Source organism: Leopardus geoffroyi, chromosome E1 (assembly GCF_018350155.1).
Source record: "Leopardus geoffroyi isolate Oge1 chromosome E1, O.geoffroyi_Oge1_pat1.0, whole genome shotgun sequence".
Lineage (NCBI taxonomy): Eukaryota > Metazoa > Chordata > Mammalia > Carnivora > Felidae > Leopardus > Leopardus geoffroyi.
Window position 1 is genome coordinate 11384314 of NC_059330.1, and position 24481 is coordinate 11408794.

A 24481-nucleotide genomic window follows, 5' to 3' on the forward strand; every position below is an offset into this window, starting at 1 on the left:
GGGGGAAGAGGGCTGGAGGATGGGAGGGAGAGGAAGAGTCTGCCGTGGTGGAGGTGGGGTAGTCCTGTCCTCTTGGGAGGGAATAAGGAGCAAGCGGCTCAGAAGCAGCAGTTCTGGAGCGAAAGGCCAAGATGGGTTCAAGTATGACTAGAAAGAAGGGTTCTTATGAGTCTGGGGTGGAGGAGACCTTATGGGAGGCTGAAGATGGCCCAGAGGCCGGATCGTGAGGCCCTGGGTGCTGCCCTGAGGGGCCCACCTTTCTGCTGAAGGCTGCCAGGGCGGTGGGGCATCTCACGGGGCCCTTCCCCCCTCCTGCTCCTTTTCCCTGTTCCATCTTGGCTCTTGACTCTTCCTTCTCTCCTTTTTCCCTGTTTCCAGCTCCTTGCTGTCTAATCTGCCGCTGCTGCTTGAAACTTTGCAATTCCTCTGACATGACTTTGATCCTCCTCTCTGAAGCTTCTCCCCCGGGGAGAGAGATAAATACTTGCTTTTGTGCTCACCCAGTCACTCTGAGGCAGTACTTCCCGCCGCTGAATTTCCATTTTAACTCTAACCCAGGAGCCTGCTGACTCTCTGATTTCCCACCACCACCATCACCCCCACACTGGGAGAGCTCTGTGCGTGCCATGCTCTGTGAGCTAGAAGTGATCGCAGCCCTTGGAGGCTGTGCCCATTTTTCTGCTCCGTGGAAGTTCAAGAGGAGAGGGACGAAGCTGGATGGAGAGGGACGGCAGCCGGGGGTCAGGGCTGACCGTGGCTTGGCAGAGCCTTTGAGAAAGAGGAAATCAATCCATGCTCCTGGCCAGCAGCCGCTGACCTTCACCAGCTCAAGTCCACAAACAGTCCTCAAAGCCAGGAGCTTGTCAAGCCCCGTATTTGCAGAAATCAGCATCCCTATTTGGAAACTGCAGCCGTACTGCAGACACACTTGGCAGGGACCCCTTCCCCAGAGAGCTCGTCCCATCAGCCTTTGGGCTCAGGAGCCAAGAATTCCTGCAGGCAGCCACGTTTCAAGTTGGGAATGGGAAATAGGTGACTCAGTGTTTTAAAATTTCTTCTAGAAGCCTTGTCTTGCTCCTGTGTATTTCTGTCTAAATTGGGCTGATTAGCAGAGTTCCCACCCTCCCTTCCCCCAGCTTCCTCACACATATTTGAAAGGACTTTTTCATTTGGTGAAGAAATCATAAACACTTCTGAGCTGCAGGAATAGGAGGTCCCTGACTGACAGACCTTCAGTTTTTCAAGAGACCCAGATGTACTGACACGCTGGTCAGGGGAGGGCTGGAGCCCACTTATGATACAGCAAAGGGCCGGCCTGCAGCTGGCCCGGGGGCTCCCCGGAGCTCGGGTGCTGGGTGTCAGAGGGCAAGGCCTTCATGCCAGAGGTGACCCTGAGGTCCCACAGCTTTGTTGGATCCTGGTTTAGAATAAAGTCAATAAGCTTGTCAGATGCACGGGCTGCACCTGCTAGGTGCTTCTAGAGGGCTGGCTGGGGACCCCAACTCCCGGCTCTAATCCACGATTTAAGAAAGAACGTGTTCCAGGTTCCAAACGATCAGCTTACGAACCTGCCTCTGGGAATCCACATCCGCTCCATTACCTAAAAACACATAGTTCTGTGGGTTTTGAGGAGACTTAAGTTTTCTCAGGGCAAAAAGGAGCTCCATGGAATTGGGGAGGAGCAGAACAGCCAGGCCTCAGCAAGCACCTGGCCATTGTCTCTTCTGCTTCTGTGTCTGTTGTCTCTTTAGTGTACCCCACGCCAGTGGGTTCATTGTTGTTCTGAGTAAATAATACTTGAATTTGAGGCAAAATTCAAAAGGGCTGTAAAAAAGCAGTCCAGTGAAAAACCCACCCCCTCCTCTGTCATCCAGTTCCCCTCTTCAGGGGCAGCCAAAGTTACCAGCTTCTTGGGTCTCCTTTCAGGGATTCTTTTCCTCTGCTGTCACGTGCACTATGTATGTATGTATGTTGTCCTTTTATAAGCCAAAGAATAGCATACATTATACACTTTGTACAGATGACTCTACTCTCACATCTTTGAGTTCCCTCCATGTTGGTGCATAGAGTGCATCTTTATTCTTTTTTTTTCACGTTTGTTTGTTTGTTTGTTTGTTTGTTTATTTGAGAGCATGAGCAGAGAGGGAGGGAGAGAGAATCCCAAGCAGGCTGTGTGCTGAGAGTGCAGAGGGCCTCGGGGCTCAGTTTCATGAACTGTGAGATCATGACCTGAGCCGAAATTAAGAGTCGGACACCTAACCAACTGAGCCACCCAGGTGCCCAGGAGTGTCTGTATTCTTGGGTGCAGCTATGTAGTGTTCCATTGTGTGTATAAACATGATTTAAATTAACCTGTTTCAGGGCGCCAAGGTGATCTCAGGGTCATGAGTTTGAGCACCACGTTTGGGTGTAGAGATTACTAAAAAAGAATAAATGTTAAAAAAAAAATTTTTTTTTTTTAATTAACGTGTTTCAGGGGCACCTGGATGGCTCAGTTGGTTAAGTGTCTGACTTCAGCTTGGGTCATGGTCTCATGGTTTGTGAGTTCGAGCCCTGCATCGGGCTCTGTGCTGGCAGCACGGAGCCTGCTTGGGATTTTGGTCTCTCTCCCTCTCTCTCTGCCCCTCCTCCTCTCGCCTTCTCTCTCTGAAAATAAATAAAGTTACAGAAATTAACCTGTTTCACATTGATGAAGATTTAGTTTGTTTCCAATCTTCTATGTTTATAAACATGGCTCCTATAACCGTGTGTATAACATACAACCTTGTATATATGCTAGTCCACACAGACGGGGGTGAATCTGTGGGTCAGTGCCCCAAGTGGACTCGTGAGGTTTTAATATGTCCTTCTCTCCAGGCCAAAGGACGCCATTCGAGCCCTGAAGAAGCGGCTCAACGGGAACCGGAACTACAGAGAAGTCATGCTGGCGTTAACAGTGAGTGCTGCCCTCATGGGGCATGGGAGTGTGGGGGGAAGCATTTGGGGAAATCCACATTCCTGGCCTTGCCCCACTCACAGGGCCTTCCCACTGTCCACTCAGCACAGCCTCCGGTAGCCGTGGCCTGTGGACGGCTTGGTGCAAGGGCCACTGGAGAGCGGCAGAACCTTCCCGTAGTGACCTTGGGTTTTCCTGCCTTCCCCTGAAATGGGGGATGGGCTGCAGTCTGGTCCATACCAGCAGAAGATAAGGCATGGGCAGCACTGACTGCTACAAAATCCCAGAGCAGAGAAGCCGAAGAAAGGCCTGGGTCTGGCTGTCCTTGCTGCCACCAGTCTGCTGTGACGCAGCGAGGCCAGCTGCCTCTCCAGGTGTCAAGGTTCCTGCTTCCAAACCTGCCGACTTCCACCCAGAACCTGCCTGGGACTGTGCTGAGCTTTTCAGGGGGTAAAGCGATTGTGTACAGTAACCTTCCCAAACAGATTTCATCATTCCCTCATGCAGATGAAGAAATGGAGACTCAGAGAGGTTCGGGGGTTCACCCAGACTTCGTGGCTAGTGAATGCCCGGCTGTAAATTATGGGGTAAAAACTGGTCATTGGTGCAGAGGTTCTGGAAAAAGTCAGCCTAGTGACTCCTTTCAGGAAGGAACAGATCAGATTTTTGCCCTTTCTTAAAATGTTAGGAAGTTCAAAGGGACAACTTCAGGTGTTATTTCTGTCCAGAAAGCTAACAGTTACTCAGATGTGGCAAAATCTGGGCCACAGTGAGTTCTCACAATGAAAACTGTTAACAGGTCAGCACGTGGGCTTTTCTGTAGGTTTGAATAGTTTGTTTATCCCAAACAGCTCTAACATGTTTCCTTTTAAAGCAGGAAAACTGTTTGGATTTTTCACCCAAGTGAAAACCCAAGACTTATTAGGAGAGAGTTCTCTGCCAGGGAATTGGGGTTTGAATAATAAAGAAGAAAAAGACCAGCTGAGAAGTAGTGACTTGAAAGCTTTTGGTTTTTGCTCACAATTTGATCCTTGGCATTCATGAAACCCAGGGTGATACCCAAAATGAATTGTTTTCAGTAGCTAAAATCACCAGGGAATGAGTTCTAACATATCAGAACATTTTCCTGGTACCTACCCCTTTACACACCCAACCTAATGGTAATCGTGTTGGTTGGATGAAAATCTTTCTAAAGGGGTCTCTGCCTTTACTTCCTTCTGGAAGACCATTGAACGGCATTGAACATTTCCTGATGGTCAGGTCTGTTGTTATTATTATTCTCCCAGTTTTAACGAGATTATTGACATGTAACATATGTAAGTTTAAGGTACACAGTGTGATGATTTGATACATGTGTATATTGCAAAATGATTACCACAATAAGGTTAGTAAACACCTCTGTCTACTCACGTAATTACCTTTGTTGGGGGAGGGGAATAGCATTTAAGATCCAATTTCTTTCTTTTTTTTTTTTTTTTAAAGTTTATTTTTGAGAGAGAGAGAGAGAGAGACAAAGAGCACGCACACGCGCTGGAGGGGGAGAGAGAGAATCCCAACCAGGCTCTGTGCTGTCTGCATGGAGCCGATGCAGGGCTCCATCCCACGAACTGTGAGATCATGACCTGAGCCAATATCAAGAGTTGGATGCTTAACTGACTGACACCCCTAAGACACCCCTGGGATCTAATTTAACTGTCAAATATATACTGCAGTGTTGTTAATTATGGTCCCCATGCTCTCCATTAGATCCCTAGAACTTAGTCATAGCTGGGAATTTGTACACTTTGACCAGTGTCTCCCCATATCCCGTGCTCCATAGCCACCATTTTACTCTGTGGCTGTGAGCTCAGCTTTTTTAGGTTCTGCATACAAGTGAGAAACACTAGGTATTTGTTTCTCTTTTTTTTTTTTTATTTTTTTTTTTCAACGTTTATTTATTTTTGGGACAGAGAGAGACAGAGCATGAACGGGGGAAGGGCAGAGAGAGAGGGAGACACAGAATCGGAAACAGGCTCCAGGCTCTGAGCCATCAGCCCAGAGCCCGACGCGGGGCTCGAACTCACGACCGCGAGATCGCGACCTGGGTGAAGTCGGACGCTTAACCGACCGCGCCACCCAGGCGCCCCTGTTTCTCTTTTTTTAAATTTTAGTTATTTTTGAGGGGGAGAGAGAGCATGAGCAGGGAAGGGCAGAGAGAGAGGGAGACTGAGAATCCCAAGCAGGCTCCACTCCGTGAGTGCAGAGCCTGATGTGGGGCTCAAAACTCACGAACCGTGCGATTATGACCTGAGCCAAAAATCAAGAGTCATACACTGAACAGACTGAGCCACCCGGGTGCCCCTTGTTTTTCTTTATTTAACTTACTTCATTTAGTATAATGGCCTTAAGCTCAATGTTGTTGCAAAAGGCAAGATTTCCTTCCTTTTTATGGCTGAATACTATTCCAGTGTGTGTCTGTACACATGGATAAAGAAATACGACATACACATATATCTCAACGTTTTGTCTATGCGTTCATCTATCAGTGGGTACTTACGTTGTTTCTGTTTGTTGGCTATTGTGAATAATGCTGCCGTGAATATGGGGGTACAGATACCTCTTTGATACCCTGTTTTCATTTCTTTCAGACAGATACGCAGAAGTGGGATTGCTGGATCATATGGTAGCTCTATTTTTAATTTTTTAAGAAGCTTCCATACTGTTTTCCATAGTGGCTGCACCAATTTACATTCCCAGCAGTGCCCAAGGGTTCCTTTCTCTCTACATCCTCATCAGCACTTGTCTCTTGTTTTTTTTTTTTTTTTTAAATTTTTTTTTTTCAACGTTTATTTATTTTTGGGACAGAGAGAGACAGAGCATGAACGGGGGAGGGGCAGAGAGAGAGGGAGACACAGAATCGGAAACAGGCTCCAGGCTCTGAGCCATCAGCCCAGAGCCCGACGCGGGGCTCGAACCCACGGACCGCGAGATCGTGACCTGGCTGAAGTCGGACGCTTAACCGACTGCGCCACCCAGGCGCCCCGTCTCTTGTTTTTTTGATACTAGCCATTGTAACAAGTGTGAAGTGATCTTTTATTGTGGTTTTTGATTTGCATTTCCCTGATGATAAGTGGTTGAGTACTTTTTCATGTGCCTGTTGGCCATGTGTGCATCTTCCTTGAAGACATGTCTATTTCAGGGTTTTTTTGCCCATTTTTTAAAAAGTTTATTTATTTTGTGGGTACCTGGGTGGCTCAGTTGGTTGAGCGTCTGGCTCGGTTTTGGCTCAGGTCATGATGTCACAGTTTGTGGGTTCGGGCCCCACATCACGCTCTGCGCTGATGGCACAGAGCCTGCTTGCGATTCTGTCTCCCTCTCTTCTCTGCTTCTCTCTCCGTTAAAAATGAACAAATTTTTTAAGTTTATTTATTTATTTTTTTAGTAATCTCTACATCCATCCTGGAGCTTGAACTTACAACCCCTAGATAAAGAGTCACATGTTCCAGCTGAGCCAGCCAGGCCATCTTTGCCCATTTTTAATTGGATTGGTTTTGCTTATTTGTTTGTGTATTTTTTTATTTGCTGTTGAGTTAAGTTCCTTATATATTTTTGATAATAGTCACTTATCAGGTAGATAGTTTGCAAATATTGTTTCCCATTCTGTGGACTGCCTTTTTATTTTGCTGATCGTTTCTTCTGCTGTGCAAAAGCTTTTTAGTTTGACGTAGTCCCACTTGTTTATTTTTTATTTTTGTTGCCATTGCTTTTGGTGTCCTATCCAAAAAAATCTTTGCCAAGACCAGGGAACTTTTTTCCTGTGTTTTCTTTTGGTAGTTTTACGTTTCACGTCTTAAGTCTTTAGTCCACTTCAAGTTAGTTTTTTGAGTGGTGTAAGATAGGAGTCCAGTTTCATTCTTCTGCATGTCATTATGCAGTTGTCCCAATACCGTCTATCAAAGAGACTGTCCTTTCCCCCATTGAGTCCTCTTGCCTCTCATCAAATATTATATGTATATGTGGGTTTATTTCTGGGCTCTCACTTCTGTGCCATTGTCTATGTTTACGCCAGTACCATACTGGTTTGGTTATTGTAGCTTTGTGATACAGTTTGAAATCAGGAAGTATGATGTCCCCAGCTTTATTCTTCTTTCCAGAGATTGCTTTGGCTATTCAGAGTCTTTAATGGTTCCATATGAATTTTAGGATTGTTTCTTCTACTTCTGCGAAATCTGTAGATGGCTTTGAGTAGTATGGACATTTTAATAATATTCTTCCAATCCATGAACACGGGACATCTTTCCCTTTATTTGTGTCGTCTTTCCTTTCTCTCATCATTGTCTTATAGTTTTCAGGGTACAGATCTTTTACCTCCTTAGTTAAATTTATTCCTGAGTGTTTTGCTTTTTTCTTCGCTTGTTTGTTAATGATTGCTCAGAGGCACCTTTTGTTATTCTGTGGGCTTTGGCTGCTGGAAAACGGCTGCTGTGTGTTTCATGCCCTACAACCCACAGGGACACCGATTCACCAAAGGCACTTTTGACAGAGTCCCTAGAGTGGCCGAGTGGCCCTTGCCAGCCAGGGACGACCTCCTGCATTTCCTCCTGCTCTGCTAGGCTTCAGGGTTGCTTTGTAGCACATGCCATCTCTCTCCAGGGCATTTCCAAACCTGTGTGTGAGCCCGAAGGTCTAGCCTAGGCCACATTGGCTTTAAAGTCTGCTGTCCTGGAAGATGTAAGGGCGTGCTCCCTAAAGGGTGTGCCTGGGACAGGCGTCCTGGCCCACTGTTGCCCTGAGCATGGCAGGAGAGCCACAGCTGGCCTGCCATGTTGGCCTTCCTGCTCCTCTTTTCTCTTTTTCCACCACACCTGCTTTCTTCCCAGCCTCCTCCCTTCCCTTCCCCACCTCCTCCTGACCAAATAAACCATTCTTCCTGCCACCTGCCTTGGCAGCAGCCTGATGCCTGCATAGGCCAAGTTAGGAGAGGGGATCCTAGAAAGAAGGGGAACTGTGAGTTCCTGGAGGGTAGGAAGAACCCCTCTGGTTCATCCCTGTAGCCCCCGTGGTCACTGTTAAGAGTGAGCGCTGGTTACCTTGAGATCGTCTGGAATTGAGCACGTACAGAGGCTAAGAAAGAGAATGCCCCCCTCCCTTGGCTGCGGATGACCCAAGGATGCTAAGCTTTGAGGTCTTCCTTGGCAAGCCGAGCAGAACCCAGGGTCTCCCACAGTGCAGGCAGCAGTGGGGGAAAGGAACAGTTTTGACTGGCTCTGCGGTTGCCAGGCTCAGGGCACATGCCAGCCCTGGCCTCCTCAGTGAAGTTCCTGGCATCTCCAGGCCTCAGCTTCCTCATCTCTAAAGTGGGATAACACCCACCTTACAGGGCTATTGCAAGGACCAGGTGAAAGAACAAGAAATCTAGTACCTGTCGCCTGTCATCTGAGGGACTCCCAGCTGATCTCAGAGGAGAGCCATGGGGGGAGGTTGGCCCTGTGGCCTCATTGTGGGTGAGGAGACAAGGGCTCCAGAGAAGCCTGACCCACTTAAAGAGAATCTAATTCTGTGAGCCTAAAATGAAATGCTGTAATGTGGGGGCTCCCACACAGTGCCTGGCATGTAGTCTGTGCTCAGTTAACGTTAAGAGTGTGGGCCTTTCCTAACCGTCATGCTTTGTCAAGGTGACGCCTCATTGCGTGAACCCAGCCCTGTGGAATGGCTGCCTAAGGTAGCCAGCGATCAGCTCATTGTGGGCAAATGAAGATAACTGAGGCAGCCAGAAATGTCCCCTGTTGTCCATCACATCCCTGCTAGTTGACTGTGGCATTGGGGGGTACTGGTGTGGGAAGGGCTGGGTGATTGTATGGGTTGGTTTACAGAGAGCTGAGAAGTTCAGAAAGGTGTGTCGAAGGCTGGGGGACACTCCATTTGGTGCCTCTGAATTCCAGCCAGCCTCTCCCTTGTCGTGTGGGGACGGGAAAGCTTTCCCGTTCCTCAAGTATGTACCACAGCCTTCGAAATGATGATCATATCACCATATTCCTCCTTTACTGCCCCACTCCTTGCAGGGCACTGTGTTAGATGCTTCAGACAGACTCCCTCATCCTTACTACAGTCCTGCAAGGGGGCACTCACGTGCCCATATTACAGATGAGGAAGCTCAACGCAGACAGACTCCTTCTGGGCCATTAAGGGAGCAAGTGGCAGAGCTGAGATTGGAGCCCACAATGGCCATCTGGCCAGAACCCACATGCGCTGTGCTTTTCTTAATGGCTACGGCCTGTGTAACTCATTTTTTCCAGACCAGGGATGGGCGAACAGGGTTTGCGGTGAACATGGACCTTGAAGCTGATTGGCAGCTGAGGCCCACAAACCATTTATTCAGGGTACAAAATCCTCAGTCATTGCCAATTTTAGTTGCAGAGGCAGGGTCGTGTGGGGCGTGTGCACCCGTGTGTGTGTGTGTGTGTGTGTGTGTGTGTGTGTGTGCGCGCGCGCGAGCGCGCACGCGCGCATGCACGCTTCCTCACATAAAAGGGCAAGTAATTCACAGGGTAATTTGGGCTGTCACAGCAGCCCTCTCTGTGACAGAGCCTATGTCCCATTGGCTAAGGTCTCATACCCAGAAGCCCGGAGAGAGGAGTTAAAATGCTAATTTTCAGGGACCACTCAGTCATTTCGATCTCATTAAAACACCAGCGTCCTTCTCATGCAAAACTGGTGCCTCAGTTCCCAACTAATTGCCTGATTCTTGTTCAGGGACAGGCAACTTCAGACAGCAAGGGACAACTGAATTAGAGCATAGGGATGTGGAGCCATCCAGGTCTGACTCTGGAGGAGACGGTGGGAAGGACCATCTAGGAGAAGGAAGGGGGCAGGGTGGGGGTGGAAACTCAGTGGCCTGGGCAGCTCCTCTGGGTCCCACGGTGGTGATCTCTCTTTCCTTTCCTACCTCCTCAGGTGCTGGAGACATGTGTGAAGAACTGTGGCCACCGCTTCCACATCCTTGTGGCCAACCGAGATTTCATCGACAGTGTCCTGGTCAAAATCATCTCTCCCAAGAACAACCCTCCCACCATTGTCCAGGACAAGGTGCTAGCTCTGATCCAGGTAGGGTCAGCTCCCCTTGTCGGGTTTGTTGGCACGGAGTAAGATGGGGCCCTTGACCAGTGGGTCTTCATGCTTTCCCATCATTTGGAGGAAAGAATGGAGGGAGGCCCTTTGGGTTTAAATATGTGTTGCAAAAAGCACCAGTTTTTTACATTCCTCCCGCTGGAATAAAAACCTGAGTGGTAGGTAGCTCACAAGCCAATTGGCAGAGGTTTCACCAGTTTTCTGGGTGCCTGGATCTCTGTTATCCCCAAGGGCAGGTGGGAGACCTTGACAGGCCTCTGAGCCATCAGGGACATTGTGGGGTAGGAAGGGCCATGCTAGAGTCCTATGCAAGGGGCTGGCGAGGCACAAGGTCAGAGCCAGCTCTGTGGCAGGTGGTGCCAGGTTGGGGGAGAGGGTGTTAAGGAGTGATATACTAAGGAGATGACATTTCTCTTGGACCCTGAAGGATGCGAGGAACTTGGCGGAAAGGTCAGGGTGCGAGAAGTAAGTAGCACAGACAAAGAGAATAACACGTGCGTCAGAGACAGCAGTTGACACGTTTGGGACGTATTCGTTATTGATTGCTCTGTAGCAGGTTATCCCAAAACTTAGGGGCTTAAAACAACAGATGTTTAGTACCTTGTTGTTTCTGTGGCTCAGGAATTCAGGAGCAGCCTAGATGAGCGATCCTGGCTCAGGAGCTCTCATGAGGTTGCGGTCAAGACGGTAGCCAGAATTGCCTCATCTGCAAGCTCGATGAGCTGGAGGAGCCACGTCCAAGGTGACTCACCACATAGCTGTTGGCAGGAGGCCTCCGTGCCTTGCTGACTGTTGGTAGGAGGCCTGAGTTTCTTGCTGTGTGGACTCCTGAGTGTCCTCGTAACATGGCAGCGGGTTTTCCCTAGAGCAAGTGATCCAAGCTGCGGTGCCTCTTGGGACTGAGTCTCAGAAGTCACACACCGTCTTTTCTGTCATATTCTGTTTGTTAGAAGGGAGTCACCAGATCTGGCGTCAAGAGTATGGGAATGAAGCTGCATCTCTTAAAAGAGAGGATGTTTTTTTTTTTTTTTAATTTTTTTTTTTCAACGTTTATTTATTTTTGGGACAGAGAGAGACAGAGCATGAACAGGGGAGGGGCAGAGAGAGAGGGAGAGACAGAATCGGAAACAGGCTCCAGGCTCTGAGCCATCAGCCCAGAGCCTGACGCGGGGCTCGAACTCCCGGACCGCGAGATCGTGACCTGGCTGAAGTCGGACGCTTAACCGACTGCGCCACCCAGGCGCCCCAAGAGAGGATGTTTTAAAACCATCACGTGGAGCACAGAGTGTAATGAAGAGTGTCTGGGGCTGGGAGAGGAGGCCAGAGGGATGGTCAGGGTCTTGTGGGCCATACATGCTGACGTTTTATGCTTTGTCCTGTAGGCAGCGGGGAACCACTGCACATTTCTGAGCTAGGCGTACGCAGACGGATCTGGATTTAAAAACAATTTTTTTTAACTTTTCTTTCTTTCTTTATTTATTTATTTTATTTATTTATTTTAATTTTTCAACGTTTATTCATTTTTGGGACAGAGAGAGACAGAGCATGAACGGGGGAGGGGCAGAGAGAGAGGGAGACACAGAATTGGAAACAGGCTCCAGGCTCCGAGCCATCAGCCCAGAACCCGACGCGGGGCTCGAACTCACGGACCGCGAGATCGTGACCTGGCCGAAGTCGGACGCTCAACCGACTGCGCCACCCAGGCGCCCCAACTTTTATTTATTTTTGAGAAGAGAGAGACAGAACATGAGCTGGGGAGGAGAGAGAAAGAGGGAAATGCAGAATCCGAAACAGGCTCCAGGCTCTGAACTGTCAGCACAGAGCCCGACGCGGGGCTCGAACTCAAGGACTTCGAGATTGTGACCTGAGCTGAAGTCGGACGCTTAACCGGCTGAGCCACCTAGGCGCCCCTAGATCTGGATTCTAGACAGAGCACCCTGGTGGTAGGCTGGGAGACACATATGCCAACGAGCACATCCAAGGTGGGCGATTAGTGCTGTGGTAGAGGAAAGATAGGGGCCTGCGGGAGCCAAAAGGAGAGGGTGGGAGTGGGGCCAGGCAGAAGGCACTGTGATCAGGGGTGGGCACCGGGGCATTCGAGGTGGTGGGGGCACCTGAGGTTGGAGAGGAAAGTGGGGCCCCAGCCGACGGGTCTGCTGGCTCCGTCTGTTCTCTCCCGCGTCCTCTGCCTGAAAGCCCTCTTCATCATTGAGACAGCTCCCAGAGCCCTCCCACCACTAGGTTGACAGCACTTCCCCCTCTCCTGTCACCCTCTTTTATGGTCTTCTCTGCTTCTGTGCTCACTTTTCTATCCTCTGCCTCACTCTGAGTTTCCTGAGAGCCCAGGGACATTATATCCCCAGGGTCTAGAGCCATTGACTGTGTAGAGTAGCTGTCTGATAAGTTGTTTTTCTTAATGAGTGGGTGAATGTAGTTTGCTGAAGCTCTAAGGAAGGGGAGGAGTGTGGGTGACAGCAGGGCCCCTTCCCATGGTTCCTTAGGTTTCCCCTAGCTCTTCATTCTGCCCACCTGGCATATCTCCATGTCTCTCCCTCCCTCCCCTCCCCACTCTTCCTCTCTCTCTCCCTCCACCTCTCTCCATCCCTTTCTCTCTGTCTCTCTCTCTCACACACACACACACACACACACACACACATCACACGCAGGTGCAAACCACCTTACCCTTTTCCCTCCCCACCCCCACCTCTGCCCTTGACTCCCTCATTCTGGACTTCCCCAGTACACTCCCCTGCCTCAAGACCCCCAGTATTTGATGGCAAGACAATAAATCATGGCTTTTTCTCACCAAAGGGGGCACCCCCGCCTGAACCCTCGGCAGGCCCACTGTGGCCATAGGCAAGGTCTTTCTGTAGTCAGACGTGGAAGGAGTCCTTCCTGTGCTTGGCCATCTCCTGACAAGGGCAGCCGTGGCAAGGCTTGTGATCCGTGCCACTGGGACTGTGCGGGGACCTCTGGCTGAGGACCCAGGGAGCCTTGTGCACTGACTGTGGCTGTGGTTGTTCCCAGGGGCAGCCCGACCTTCCCATCAAGGTCACCACCTCCTCTCCTCACTGCTTCTCCCAGCTGTGTGACCGCAGCAAGTGTTTTAACTTCTCTGGGCTTCTGCCTCTGTATGTGTACAATGGGGGCCTTGTGTTCCTGCCTAACCTACTCCTGGTCCCAGAGGTCACCCAGAGGCAGCATGGCGGCCGGCACCATGTTCTGAGGGCTCCCCCTGCTGGCCTGGCAGCAGTGCATGTGCACCGCCTGCAGGGGCGGGAGCAGGAAAGGGCCCTGAGGGCCTCACTCGCTTGCTCGCTCCTGTCCGGCCAGGATGCACTGGACAGTCTCCCTGGTCCAACTGGGAAAACCCAACGGGCTTTGGATAAGGGTATAGTTCCCGGTGGGCTTGCTTACCTGCCTGGGGGGGAGGGTCCTTCTTCTCCAGGTTCTGGAGCTTCACGAAGAACTTTTATCTTTGGTCGTGGCCAACCAACAGAAACAGATAGCATTCAGAGCTGGCAGATGGCTTGGCTTCTATAACGCGGTGAACGAAAGTATAAACAGGATCTTCAGCCTTTTTTAAGATTGAATTATACGTACAGGAAATCACACGTTAAAAAAGCATGTACAACTTGACGAGCTTTTACGAACTGAACGCACACGTAGAATCTAGCCTCTGTGTCATGAAGCAGAATGTGACCTGCCCCCAAAGAGCCCCGACTGCCTGGGGTGACCACCTCACAGCCTAGATGGGTTTTTCCTGTACTTTTTAATTAATTTATTTATTTTTAGTGTTTATTTATTTTTGAGAGAGAGACAGAGCACGAGCAGGAGAGGGGCAGTGAGAGAGAGGGAGGCACAGAATGCAAAGCAGGCTCCAGGCTCCGAGCTGTCAGCACAGAGCCCGATGCGGGGCTCGAACTCCCGGGCTGTGAGATCATGACCTGAGCCAAAGTCAGAGGCTTAACCGACTGACTGAGCCACCCAGGCGCCCCAGGTTTTTTCCCATACTTGAACTTCATCCGCGTGGACTCTGCAGCAGCACTCAGTCAGGTCTGTGTGTCTGGGGCCTTGTTTGCGGGCCTCACCTTGTCATTGGTGTGACCAGATAGGCCTCCCGTGCCCCCTGCTCATGTCGCTGCACCGGGTCCCTTTGGGGGAACGCGCCACCATTTGTGTCTCCTTTCCACTGAACGCTCGGTGTTTCCAGTTTGCGGCCTTTGGGAAAACTGCTGCTGTGAACAGCTAGCACATGTCGTTGGGTGAACATACATATTCGTTGTTATTAGGTACGTATTAAGGCACGTGGGTCAAGTTGCGTCTTTGTTGGCCAAACACAGTTCAGTATTAGCAGTTTCACGTGGCTCAGCCTCATCCCTGGGAGTGGAATTGCTGGGTGGGGAACGGCCTCGCTCTGGTTGAGTGGTTACTCTGGCAGATCCCTGCTGCTCTTTCCCAGCAGCATGTGAGAGCTTTCATTGCGCCCCGTTTTCACCAACGCGTCCTCATTCTGGCCCACCTGATGCCTGTGTGGAGGCATTGCATCTTGTCAACCTGTTCTCAACTCCCCCTTTTTTTTAATTAAAAAAATTCTTTTAATGTTTCTTTACTTTTGAGAGAGACAGAGAGAGACAGAGTATGAGTGGGGGAGGGGCAGAGAGAGAGAGAGAGGGAGACAGAGAGTCTGAAGCAGGCTCCAGACACGGAGCCCGACACGAGGCTGGGGCGCACAAACCATGAGAATGAGACCATGACCTGAGCTGAAGTTGGACGCTTAACCGACTGAGCCACCCAGGCGCCCCTCAACTCCTTTGAGGAAGAAGATGATTTTATTTATACGTTTAAAAACTGCACCACCCCCGCCTCCCCGCCCAGAGAGTCTGATATTCCCCCCGGAGAGCATGTGCTACTCCCACCATAACACAGAACAGGGCAGGGGGTGACAGATCCCTGGACCTTGTGCCAGCCCGTAAGTGGGCAGCAGGCCACAGTGGAAATGCAGTTAGACAGGAAAGAGGTTCAGTTAAATGTGTGAGTGCCAGAGCCACAACAGGTTCTTCCTCACCATCCTTGCCATCTGGATGTTTCCTGGTGCTCTCCGGAGTCCAGCTGCCAGGAAGTGGCACCGGCCCAGTCCCAGCCCTGCCCTTGGGGAGCTATCGATTTTATGGAGAGACAGAAGCTTGCAGACGATAGAGGGCCAAGGGCCTCCCCAGGGAGCACTTGAGCTGGCTTGGGGATATTTGAGGGGCAGCCCTAAACTCTGAACGTATCGACACTTGAAAAGCTTTTTTTTTTTTTTTTTTTTTTTTTTTTTTAGTTTCACTTTTTAAATTTACATCCAAATTAGTTAGCATATAGTGCAACAGTGATTTCAGGAGTAGATTCTTTAGTGCCCCTTACCCATTTAGCCCATCCCCCCTCCCACGACCCTTCCAGTAACCCTCTGTTTGTTCTCCATATTTAAGAGTCTCTTCTGTTTTGTCCCCCTCCCTGTTTTTGTATTATTTTTGCTTCCCTTCCCTTATGTTCATCTGTTTTGTGTCTTAAAGTCCTCATATGAGTGAAGTCATACGATATTTCTTTCTGTGATTAACTTCTTTTAGCATAATACCCTCTAGTTCCATCCACATAGTTGCAAATGGCAAGATTTCATTCTTTTTGATTGTCAAGTAATACTCCAGCACTTGAAAAGCTTTTAAGGCCAAGGGGTTATATAGACAAGTGCCCCCCCACCCCCCCGCTACCCAACGTGGCCCAGGACGCTTGGTTGGTGCTCCTGGTGGTTGTGAGACCTGTGGCTCTGACAACCAGGCATGGCCTGAGCCCACTGTCCCTTTGATTGCTTCCTGCCTCTGGTAGGAGCTTTTTCTCTTCTCTTTTCTTTTTCTTTTTTTTTTCTTCTCTTTTCTTTTCTTTTCTTTTCTTTTTTTTTCTTTTCTTTTCTCTTTTCTTTCTTTTTTCTTTTCTCTTTCAGTTTTATTTCGTTATTTACTTATTTAAAACTTTATTGAAGTTTATTCATTTTTGAGAGAGAGAGACAGAGTATGAGTGGGGGAGGGGCAGAGAGAGAGATGGAGACACAGAACCCGAAGCAGACTCTAGGCTCTGAGCTGTCAGCACAGAGTCTGACGCGGGACTTGAACTCACGAACTGTGAGATCATGACCTGAGTCAAAGTCGGATGCTTAACCGACTAAGCCACCTGGGTGCCCCTTCTTTTTTTTTTTTTTTTTTTTTTTTTTGAGATAGAGGGAAAGTGGAGGAGGGGTGGAGAGAAAGGAAGACAGAATCCCAAGTGGGCTCTGCGCTCTCAGCACAGAGCCTGATGCCGGGCTTGAACTCACAAACCATGAAGTTATGGCCTGAGCCAAAATCACGAGTCGGACACTTACCGACTGAGCCACCCAGGCACCCCAAACCAGCTTTTCTAACAGTCTCCCTGTTCCTTAGAGAAATGGGTGCTTGTCCTTCCGTGTCCCCATGGCTTCCTGCCCACCATTTCTTCTGATTCCTTTCCTGGGATGCTGATCACAGGTATTGTTGGCCTGAGATTGGTCACACAGATACCATTCCCGGAGCCACATGTTTGCCATCAGCAGCCCTCTGCCGAGAATCCGTGGACACCTGTCCCTCGTCCCCACATCCCAGCCTCCTGTCATCGAGGCGTCTGTGTCCCTGGCTGCCCTCTAGCCATCCGTAGCCACCCCAGCTCCACTGAACCCCCCAAAGAGACACCCCTCAGGCTGTGTACGCCTGGGGAAGACTGCCCTCCGATCCCAGTGCGTGAACTGCCAGGCAGGGCAGCTGGAAGCATTTACCCAGGGATTGACCTGTCTTGAGGGGAGCTGGTCTCTCTGCAGCAAGAGAGCAGGGAAGCCTGGTGAGCCGCTTTCTCGCTCCCAGCCTTTGAACTGCCTGCCACTTTTAGCACCCTCTCCATCCTGGTCCCTTGGCTGGCCTTTGGCTGCGAGCCTTTCTGTTTCTTCTTGGGGGGTCCCATTTGTTGAGAAGACGGGGATACTCGTGCTCTGTGCCATATCCCTCTGCCTTTCTCTTCGGTTGTTTTCAGGAACAGAAATGATACCATCCCAGTAGGGTAGCCTCCTGGTGGCCGTGCCTATCCTGCGTGCCTCCCCCCCCCCTTACCCCTTGCCCTGCCTCCCCACCCCCCTCCTCCTAGCAACAGAGTCTAAAAATACTCTCTTTCCACTGAAGGGTTTTTTTTTTTTTTTCCACCAAAGAAAGTGAGCTGACTGGGGAGGAGGAGGGGGCCGGAGCTGCTGGAGGTGTTGTGTTCTTGGAAGGTGTCAGAGACCCGGCGGCCGGACCTTTGGCCAGATTCTGTCTGGACTGGCAGCTCTCTGGAGACCCTGTCACCGGGAGTAGGAGGTGTGATCTGGGGGCATAAGCAGAACATGGCAGAAGCGAAGAACAGAACCCATCGTGTAAATGAGCAGTCGTTCATTGATCTGAAAGTCGATGATCTAAAACTGTGTTAAAGTTTGAGGGATTTAGAAGCAAGTCGGTTACGGTTTGTGTTGGTATAAGGCCTCTGTCTGGGGTCTGGTGTACAATCCCAAGGAGCGAAGGAGAGAGAAGCATGAAATTCTCTTGTCTCTCCTTCCTAGACCTTCCCCTGGGTCTTTCGACCCCCTAACATTGCAGGCATAGGCCCGAAAAGGGAGAATTCCATAAAGAGCAGTGAGGTGGTCACTCTGTTGTTAGCCAGCCAGCCCCTGTGACAGGGACCCCTCGGAGTGCCAGCACTGCCGTGTCACTTTGCTTTCCTATAGGGCAGCCTGCCAGCACCACCCCTGTGGCTCCTTGGCTTTAGGTTGGGGACCCAGAGTAGACCAGACTTCCTGAGGTTTTCCACCTCTCCCCTAGAGCAGAGTCTGAAATCTCAGCTGGGTCAATCGTGTAGAGGGGCTCCTGTGTTGTCACTGTCACCTCAGAATGTGGACAGCCTCTCTGGCCATCTTCCTGTGTTCTCTGATGGAGCTTGGTAACTGTGAGTACGAAATTCAATCTGACTTGACAAATGACGTCTGACTGCCTTCTCTGCAAGGGCGAGACTCGGTGTGTGCCTTCAGACGTCTGACCTAGTGGAGAGAAGATAGGAGCACAGGTATTTGGGCATCGTCCCCGGAAGATGAGAGAGGCATGTAGCGTCTCTGGGTTTCTCCTGGTTCTGTGTTTCCACCTATGATTCTTCCTTTAAAGGTGCCCCTGCCCTGTTCCCTGTCGGCATCAGAATCTTGTTCAGGAGAGAATGCTGCCAGGAACGTATGTGCTGTTAGTGGCCACCTCAGCCACACTGCACAGGGCTCTCATACAGGGGTTGAAACAGTGGCAGGTGGGAAGCGAGTAGCTTAGCCAAGACTGCTTGGTTGCAGATAACAAATTCTAACTCCAGCTGGCCTAGGCAAAGAGGAGAGTCTGTCAGGACAAGGTAGGGCTTCCCAGAACCCTGGGTGTGACTGGACCTGGGAAGGGACAGAAGGGATCAGAAAAGCCCGCCCGTCCTCTCGTCTGCACCTCTCAGCACACTGGTCTCAATGTCCCACATATAAGCTAGCTCTTGCTCCCTGGTCCCCGCTGGGCACATGGCTGCCCACGTCTAGAGTGGACAGTATCACCTACCCAAGAAGAGCAGCCCAGCTCTCCCCAAGCCCGGGGCCTAGCTCCTGGGTGGAGGGGAAGCTGACTGGCCCAACTTGGGATGTGTGTTTCCCTCTTGGTGCCACAGAATACATAGTACTGGAGAAGGGGGGCCTGTTGAGTCGCCGTTTGGGCAGGTGCCCCAAGAACTATCCCCCGTCTGGAGAGCACAGTGATGGTTCTTTAATTTCCATTCTTCCTATCTTGGAGTTGGCTGAGGTGGAGAACAAGATAACTGACAAGCCGTCCCCTGGAACTGTTGGTCCTCCCGTTGAAATCGAGGCAGGAAGTGGCAGCAGGAACGACCATCATGCTTTTTTCTCCCTGGCCTCCCACCACAGACTATAAACCTGGCCTTAGACCCTAAACGAACACGCTAGCTGCATTTTGAAGCTAGAGTCGCAGGACTCAGCTGGATTTTGAATCAGGTGGCAGCAGCCAAAGCAGCTGGTGGAGAATGGGGCTCCGGGGCACTCCCTGGGGGGGCAGGCCTCAGGGGTGCTGCTCTCCAGCTGGTGCTCCGATGGGCCTCCGCAGGCACCATGGGCCCCACTCAGAATCCAGGAGGAAGTGTCGGCCGAGAGGGACCGTCCTCAAGCGGGGATTAAATCCCTGAGTGTGCACATTCGATAAATGGATCAAGGAAGCCAGGCTGACGGTAATGTTTGTGGTGAGATGTATCAGTCGTAATGAGCAAGGCTTTTTGGAAACTGACCTTTTAACTTCAAGTGGGTCTGGTGGTTAGAGATAGAGTTTCTGGGGCTGCCTCAGGATTGGTTGGAACGCAGTGCTAGAGCCAGGGAGGCAGGGAAATGCTTGTGACAACAGCAGAATTGGCAACGGAACCGTGGGCGCGAGACGCCGCGCCGCCTCTTCTGGGTACGTATAGGGTGACAGGACCGTTTTGAGGAGCTGGGCTTCGTTTTGGGGGAGCCCTTTGGAGATGCTGCTTTTTTTTTTTTTGATCCTGTAACTTCCAAAGAACCAAATATTTAAATTCTTTTTTGAGTGTCATGAATCAATGATCAGTGTCTACTGGGATGTTCGTTCTTTGCTCTCTGTGTTGTGTTTTCAGCGAAGGGGCTCTTGTGGCCGTGCTTTCCAATGGCTTCTCCGATGTGGGCACGTGGGCGTTGCCACGGTGGGCAGCTCCGGGCTCTCCCTCCCCTGAGCCTCTGCCACCTCCCCTTTCCGGCCAGGCGAGGTGGTCTCCGCTTTTGCGCTCTCTGATCCACTGAGGAGACCTTGCATTAGCCTTTATTTCCGCCACACATCAATTTCTCCTTTCCTTTTCTGCTCAATTTGCCTACGGTTCCTGCCTCCGCCCACGGGAGCTCTGCCGAGCAGAGCCGCGGCACTCCGGTCCCGATGGCATCCCGCGGGCACGGCAGCGAGGCAGCCTCCGCATGCCCTTCAGCTAAGCATCGCCAGGAATTGATTTCCCGGCGATTAGGGAAATGCCTGCATTTTAGGATGCGCCACAGTGCTTAGGTGTTATTTCTCCGCATCTTCTCCAAGGAAATGCTACACGCTGAATTAAGTTTTTGTGTTTTTGTTCATGCTCAACAGCACCATTGCAAACCCAGATTTCGCCAGCCCCGTCGTGGCAGCGCTGGCGGGGGGTGCGGGGGCAGAGTGGGTTTGGCCAGCATGATTGGCATTTGTGGGTCGGAGGGCACTGGCCTCTGAGAGAGGACCTGGGCTGCCCTCGGTGAGAAATGCTTCCTGACAGGCCCTCTTTTATCCTCCCAGGCGTGGGCTGATGCCTTTCGAAGCAGTCCTGACCTCACCGGCGTTGTGCATATATACGAGGAGCTGAAGAGGAAAGGGGTCGAGTTTCCCATGGCAGACTTGGACGCTCTGTCTCCCATACACACACCACAGCGGGTAAGCTTCCAGCTGGCGTTTTCTAGAAAGACCTATTGCAGAACGGGCAGGCCACTGCCACCACCCTTCTGCTGCTCCGTTTGAATTATTCAGCTTGTCATCACGCGTTCTTAAAGCTCGAGGGCATTTCTTTTTAATAACAAGGGGAATGCAGGAGTGAGACGGCTGGTTGACTGGTGATTAAGTGGCAGCAGTGTCTTCCCCCACCCCCGCTCCCAGTTCTCATCTGACTGTGCAAGGAGGATATAACAGAGGGATCGGTTCCGAGATTTTCCTGGAAATGGCTGCTTGGGTGGAGCCAGCCTGTGAGGGCCCATCCCGTGAGGGTCACTAGCACCCGCTTTTCCGAGGGCCCAGGAATCTCCCTTTGGGAGTGCCGGAGCGCCTCCGTGTCCACGGCAGTGCAGAGGAGCTGGTGACGTCACTGATCGTGGGGCAGAGGGCAGCTTTCAGTTTTTTAGACTGTACAAGCCAAATAGATCTAAATTTTATTTTGAACTGAGTGTTCGGTGTCAATCCAGACATGCTTGAATTCCTCCAGCCTCGGAATTCAAAGCCCAGAGAAGGCCTCCTCCCGCTGAAGCCTCTTACAACGTGAGGCAGCTCTGTGCTTCAGAATGAGAAGCACGCAGGTGATGGTGACCGTTCATCCTGGGAAGCGAGTACCTCTACTGGCTGGGAATCAGCGCCTGGCCCCGGTGGGGGGGGGGGGGGGGCCAGGAAGCTCCAGGATCTGGGGAGAGGCACCTTGTGCCAGCACACACACTCTGCCTCGCTGGCCCCATCTGCCCATCTCCAAAATGGGGACAAGGAGTCCAGAGTGCCTGTCTGTGCAGGTCTCTTCCATGAACACAGTTAACGTTCGAGGCTTTCTGAGATGCTCAAAAGGGAAAGCATAAGGCATTCTACTTTGCAAAGCTTTGTTCTCATTATGATCCCTCCAAACCACTTACCATGCCTTGTGGAATAAACGTAACCTGTTTTATTTTTCTAATAATGACACAGAACAGCGTTGTTTTGTGCCTATAATTACAAAGAACATTCGGTAAATTGCATAATTGCTATTTATATTAGGCTGCTTGTAAAGGCCAAAATATAATCTTCTGGTACCAGATAGGGATGTGTGATTAGCAAAACTTCATAGCAGCCCCCCTCCACTCGGATTCTGAGGGGGCCCTAATAACGGGAACCCTGACCAGAGCTCTCACGGAGTGCCCTTGGCGCTGCCTTTCTGAGTTGCTTGGTTTGTCTGGGAGGTAAGTAGAGAGAGGAGCCCTTGGTACCCCCCATTTGTGGATGGAGAGACTGGGTGCAGAAGGGGCAGGGATTCCCCGAGCCTCACAGGTGAGCCGTAGAGCCAGGCCCGCTGCCTCCCTGCAGGTGGCTGTGGCGGGAGGGGCTGCCGGGGCGGGTAGGCGCCGGGCCCAGCTGCACGGGCAGCCCAGGTGAACAGAGGACTTTGTTGTTGCCGTGCCAGAGCGTCCCCGAAGTGGATCCGGCCGCGACCATGCCCAGGCCCCAGTCGCAGCAGAGGACGAGTGCCAGCTCCTATTCCTCGCCTCCTCCTGCTCCCTACTCCGCTCCGCAGGCCCCGGCTCTGAGCGTGACTGGCCCCATCACGGCCAATTCAGAACAGGTACTCGCACACTTCCAGGCCATAGGCAAGTCGGCCGACTGTCCTCGCTCGCCCTTCCTGGAGACGTATGGATGCTTTCCCTGACCAGGCACTGTGCTAGTGTCCGCGACCCACAGACGGAAGGGAGGGCCCACCGTGCAGTGGGGAGACGGGTGCAGAGGCTGCGTGGACGGTGTGGTGGTGCGGTTGCGGGAGCAGGAGCTGAGAGTTAGTGCTACCTGGAGGGCAGCCCCGGAAGCCGACGCTGCTGAGGCTCTCGAAGCCGGAGCGGGGCTTGTCTGACAAGGCGTGCGCCGGAGGCATGGAGGAGCGGGGCGCTCAAGGGAGCAGCAGGTGGAGGGTTTGGGGGATCAGCGCAGGTGCAGGATCGGAGAGGCAGAGGGTGAGGCCAGCGCACAGCCATGGAGTTGCGTTGTGAACAGCCTCGTGAGTCACGCGGAGCGGTTTGGATTGATCCTGTAAGAGGCATCAGCCATCAGAGGCCGGTGACCCGCTCAGCAAGGTGCCGTGAGGCCGAGGCCGGGATGAGGAAGGCCCTTAGGAAGCATTCTTCCTGCCTTTATTCCAAACCCTGCCCACCTTCCCTGAGTTATTTCCTGAGAGGCCAATGCCATTGAAATCCCAACCTGGATTTTTTTAGACGAGTCGTGGAGACTAGTATTTAGATGAATCTGTAGAATTGCCATTCAGTAAAATTTGAGAACTGATCAGACTTGAAAAAAGAAAATCCATTCCAGTGTTTGTGACAACGTCATTATTTACGGAAGCCCACGTAGACAGAGGGGTCAAGCGATGAGGCGTGGTTAACCGAAGTGTTGTGCCAGGGTTGCTCACGTTTCCGTTGTCTGGCGGCCCCAAGGAGGTGAGCAGGAGGAGGTGAGCTGGAGGTCAGGCGGGCCTGGACTTGAGTCCCCACTCTGCTCCTCACTGTGAGGCTTCGGCTGGGTCACTTTAACCTCCGTCGACTGTTAGTAGAACGGGGCGGTGGTTCTTCCTCTTACCCGCCCCCGGAGTAGTCATGAGCTTGTCGGGCAGCTGGATGGGGCGGCCTCGTGATAGTCCCCCCGAGTGCCGCGTGCCCTGTTGAGGAGAGGAGGTCGAAACCCACAGCGAAAACACGGGCTGTACAATAGCGTGCTATTCGGTTCACTCCATTCTGCCCTTTCTCACTACTCACAGTGGCCAGGACCTGTCCCCAGAAGGGAAGCCCTGGGGAAGAGGGACGGTCCCTGGCAGCAGGCTCTGCTGCTATGGGCAGAACTGTGTTCCTTTCTGCCCAGAGGGAAGTCTGACATGTCTGGAGTTGGACGGTCACTGAGACCCTCCACTGACTCTTTGTCGGTTGCGTGGGAGCTTGGGAAGAGCCCTGCCAGCAGCCAGAACAGTCTGGAGGAGGGGCTAGAATGGGCGAGAAGGGGGAGAATGGAAGAGCGGCCTGGCTTTGAGGACCCTTCTGATCCCATGTGGTGTCTGTTGCATTCCTGAGCTTCCAGAGTCAGAAAGCTCTTCTGGCTAAGACTGGGGAGGACTTCGCCCACTGGGCGGAACCGGAGGAGAGAAGAGCCTCTAGGGATCTCGCCCAATGCTCTCATTGACCATTTGTCCATTTTCCATCCAGTACATATTTATCGAAGTCTCCTGTCGCTATCCCTGTGCTCGGAGTGCAGACCTCAACTCAGCAGAGTCCCTGTCCCCAGGAGGTCAGCCAGGACAGGGGCGGGGGTCTGCGGTAGGAGGTGCGCTGCTTGGTTCTGCCTCAGGGAGGGCAGGGGAGAGTCAGAGAAGGCTTCAGTGAGGAGACAAGGTGTCATTTGAATTAGGTCAAAGCGCAGTTAAGAGCCATAGCAAATCCAGTTCTCTGGATGTTTTAGTGGAAAAGGGATCGATACTGGGTGCCTGTGGGCCAGCACCTTGCGGGGTTTCACTTGGGTTACTCACAGCAGCCCTGTGAGGCCGTCGTTTTCAACTTTGCATAGCTGAGGAACTGAGGCTCAGATCAACACCCGTCCTTTACAGTGTCCCTACTGCAAGAAAGAGGGCCCAGGCCCAGGCCTTGGGGAGCTCTGTTGGATGGGAAGGTCAGGTAGTTTTCAAGGGGACCTTGGTAGGGAGCTGACTTGCAAGGGGGTCTCCCCTGGAGTCTTCTTTTGGTCCCTCTCCCTCATTCTTGCCACACTGGGAGAGTGCAGCTAACGCCAGCCAGCCTCTCAGAGGACCATAGTGTTTAGACTGTGCACTCCTGGGGCCAGA

At 51.6% G+C, this 24481-nt stretch overlaps 1 protein-coding gene across 8 annotated transcripts in view; it reads left to right on the top strand.

The window, feature by feature from the left end:
• The window catches only part of TOM1L2 (target of myb1 like 2 membrane trafficking protein), a 122755-nt gene that overhangs the window by 66526 nt on the left and 31748 nt on the right, over positions 1 to 24481 (top strand). For 4 of the 8 annotated variants that reach the window (XM_045487595.1, XM_045487598.1, XM_045487597.1 and 1 more), the window contains exons 3-6: positions 2857 to 2935; positions 9869 to 10018; positions 20461 to 20595; positions 22073 to 22231. In XM_045487595.1, coding sequence (XP_045343551.1) covers positions 2857 to 2935; positions 9869 to 10018; positions 20461 to 20595; positions 22073 to 22231 — 523 coding nt within the window. Of the gene's footprint in view, positions 1 to 378; positions 1033 to 2856; positions 2936 to 9868; positions 10019 to 20460; positions 20596 to 22072; positions 22232 to 24481 lie in introns of all 8 variants that reach the window. The other 4 variants (XM_045487600.1, XM_045487602.1, XM_045487603.1 and 1 more) reach the window with 2 other exon arrangements.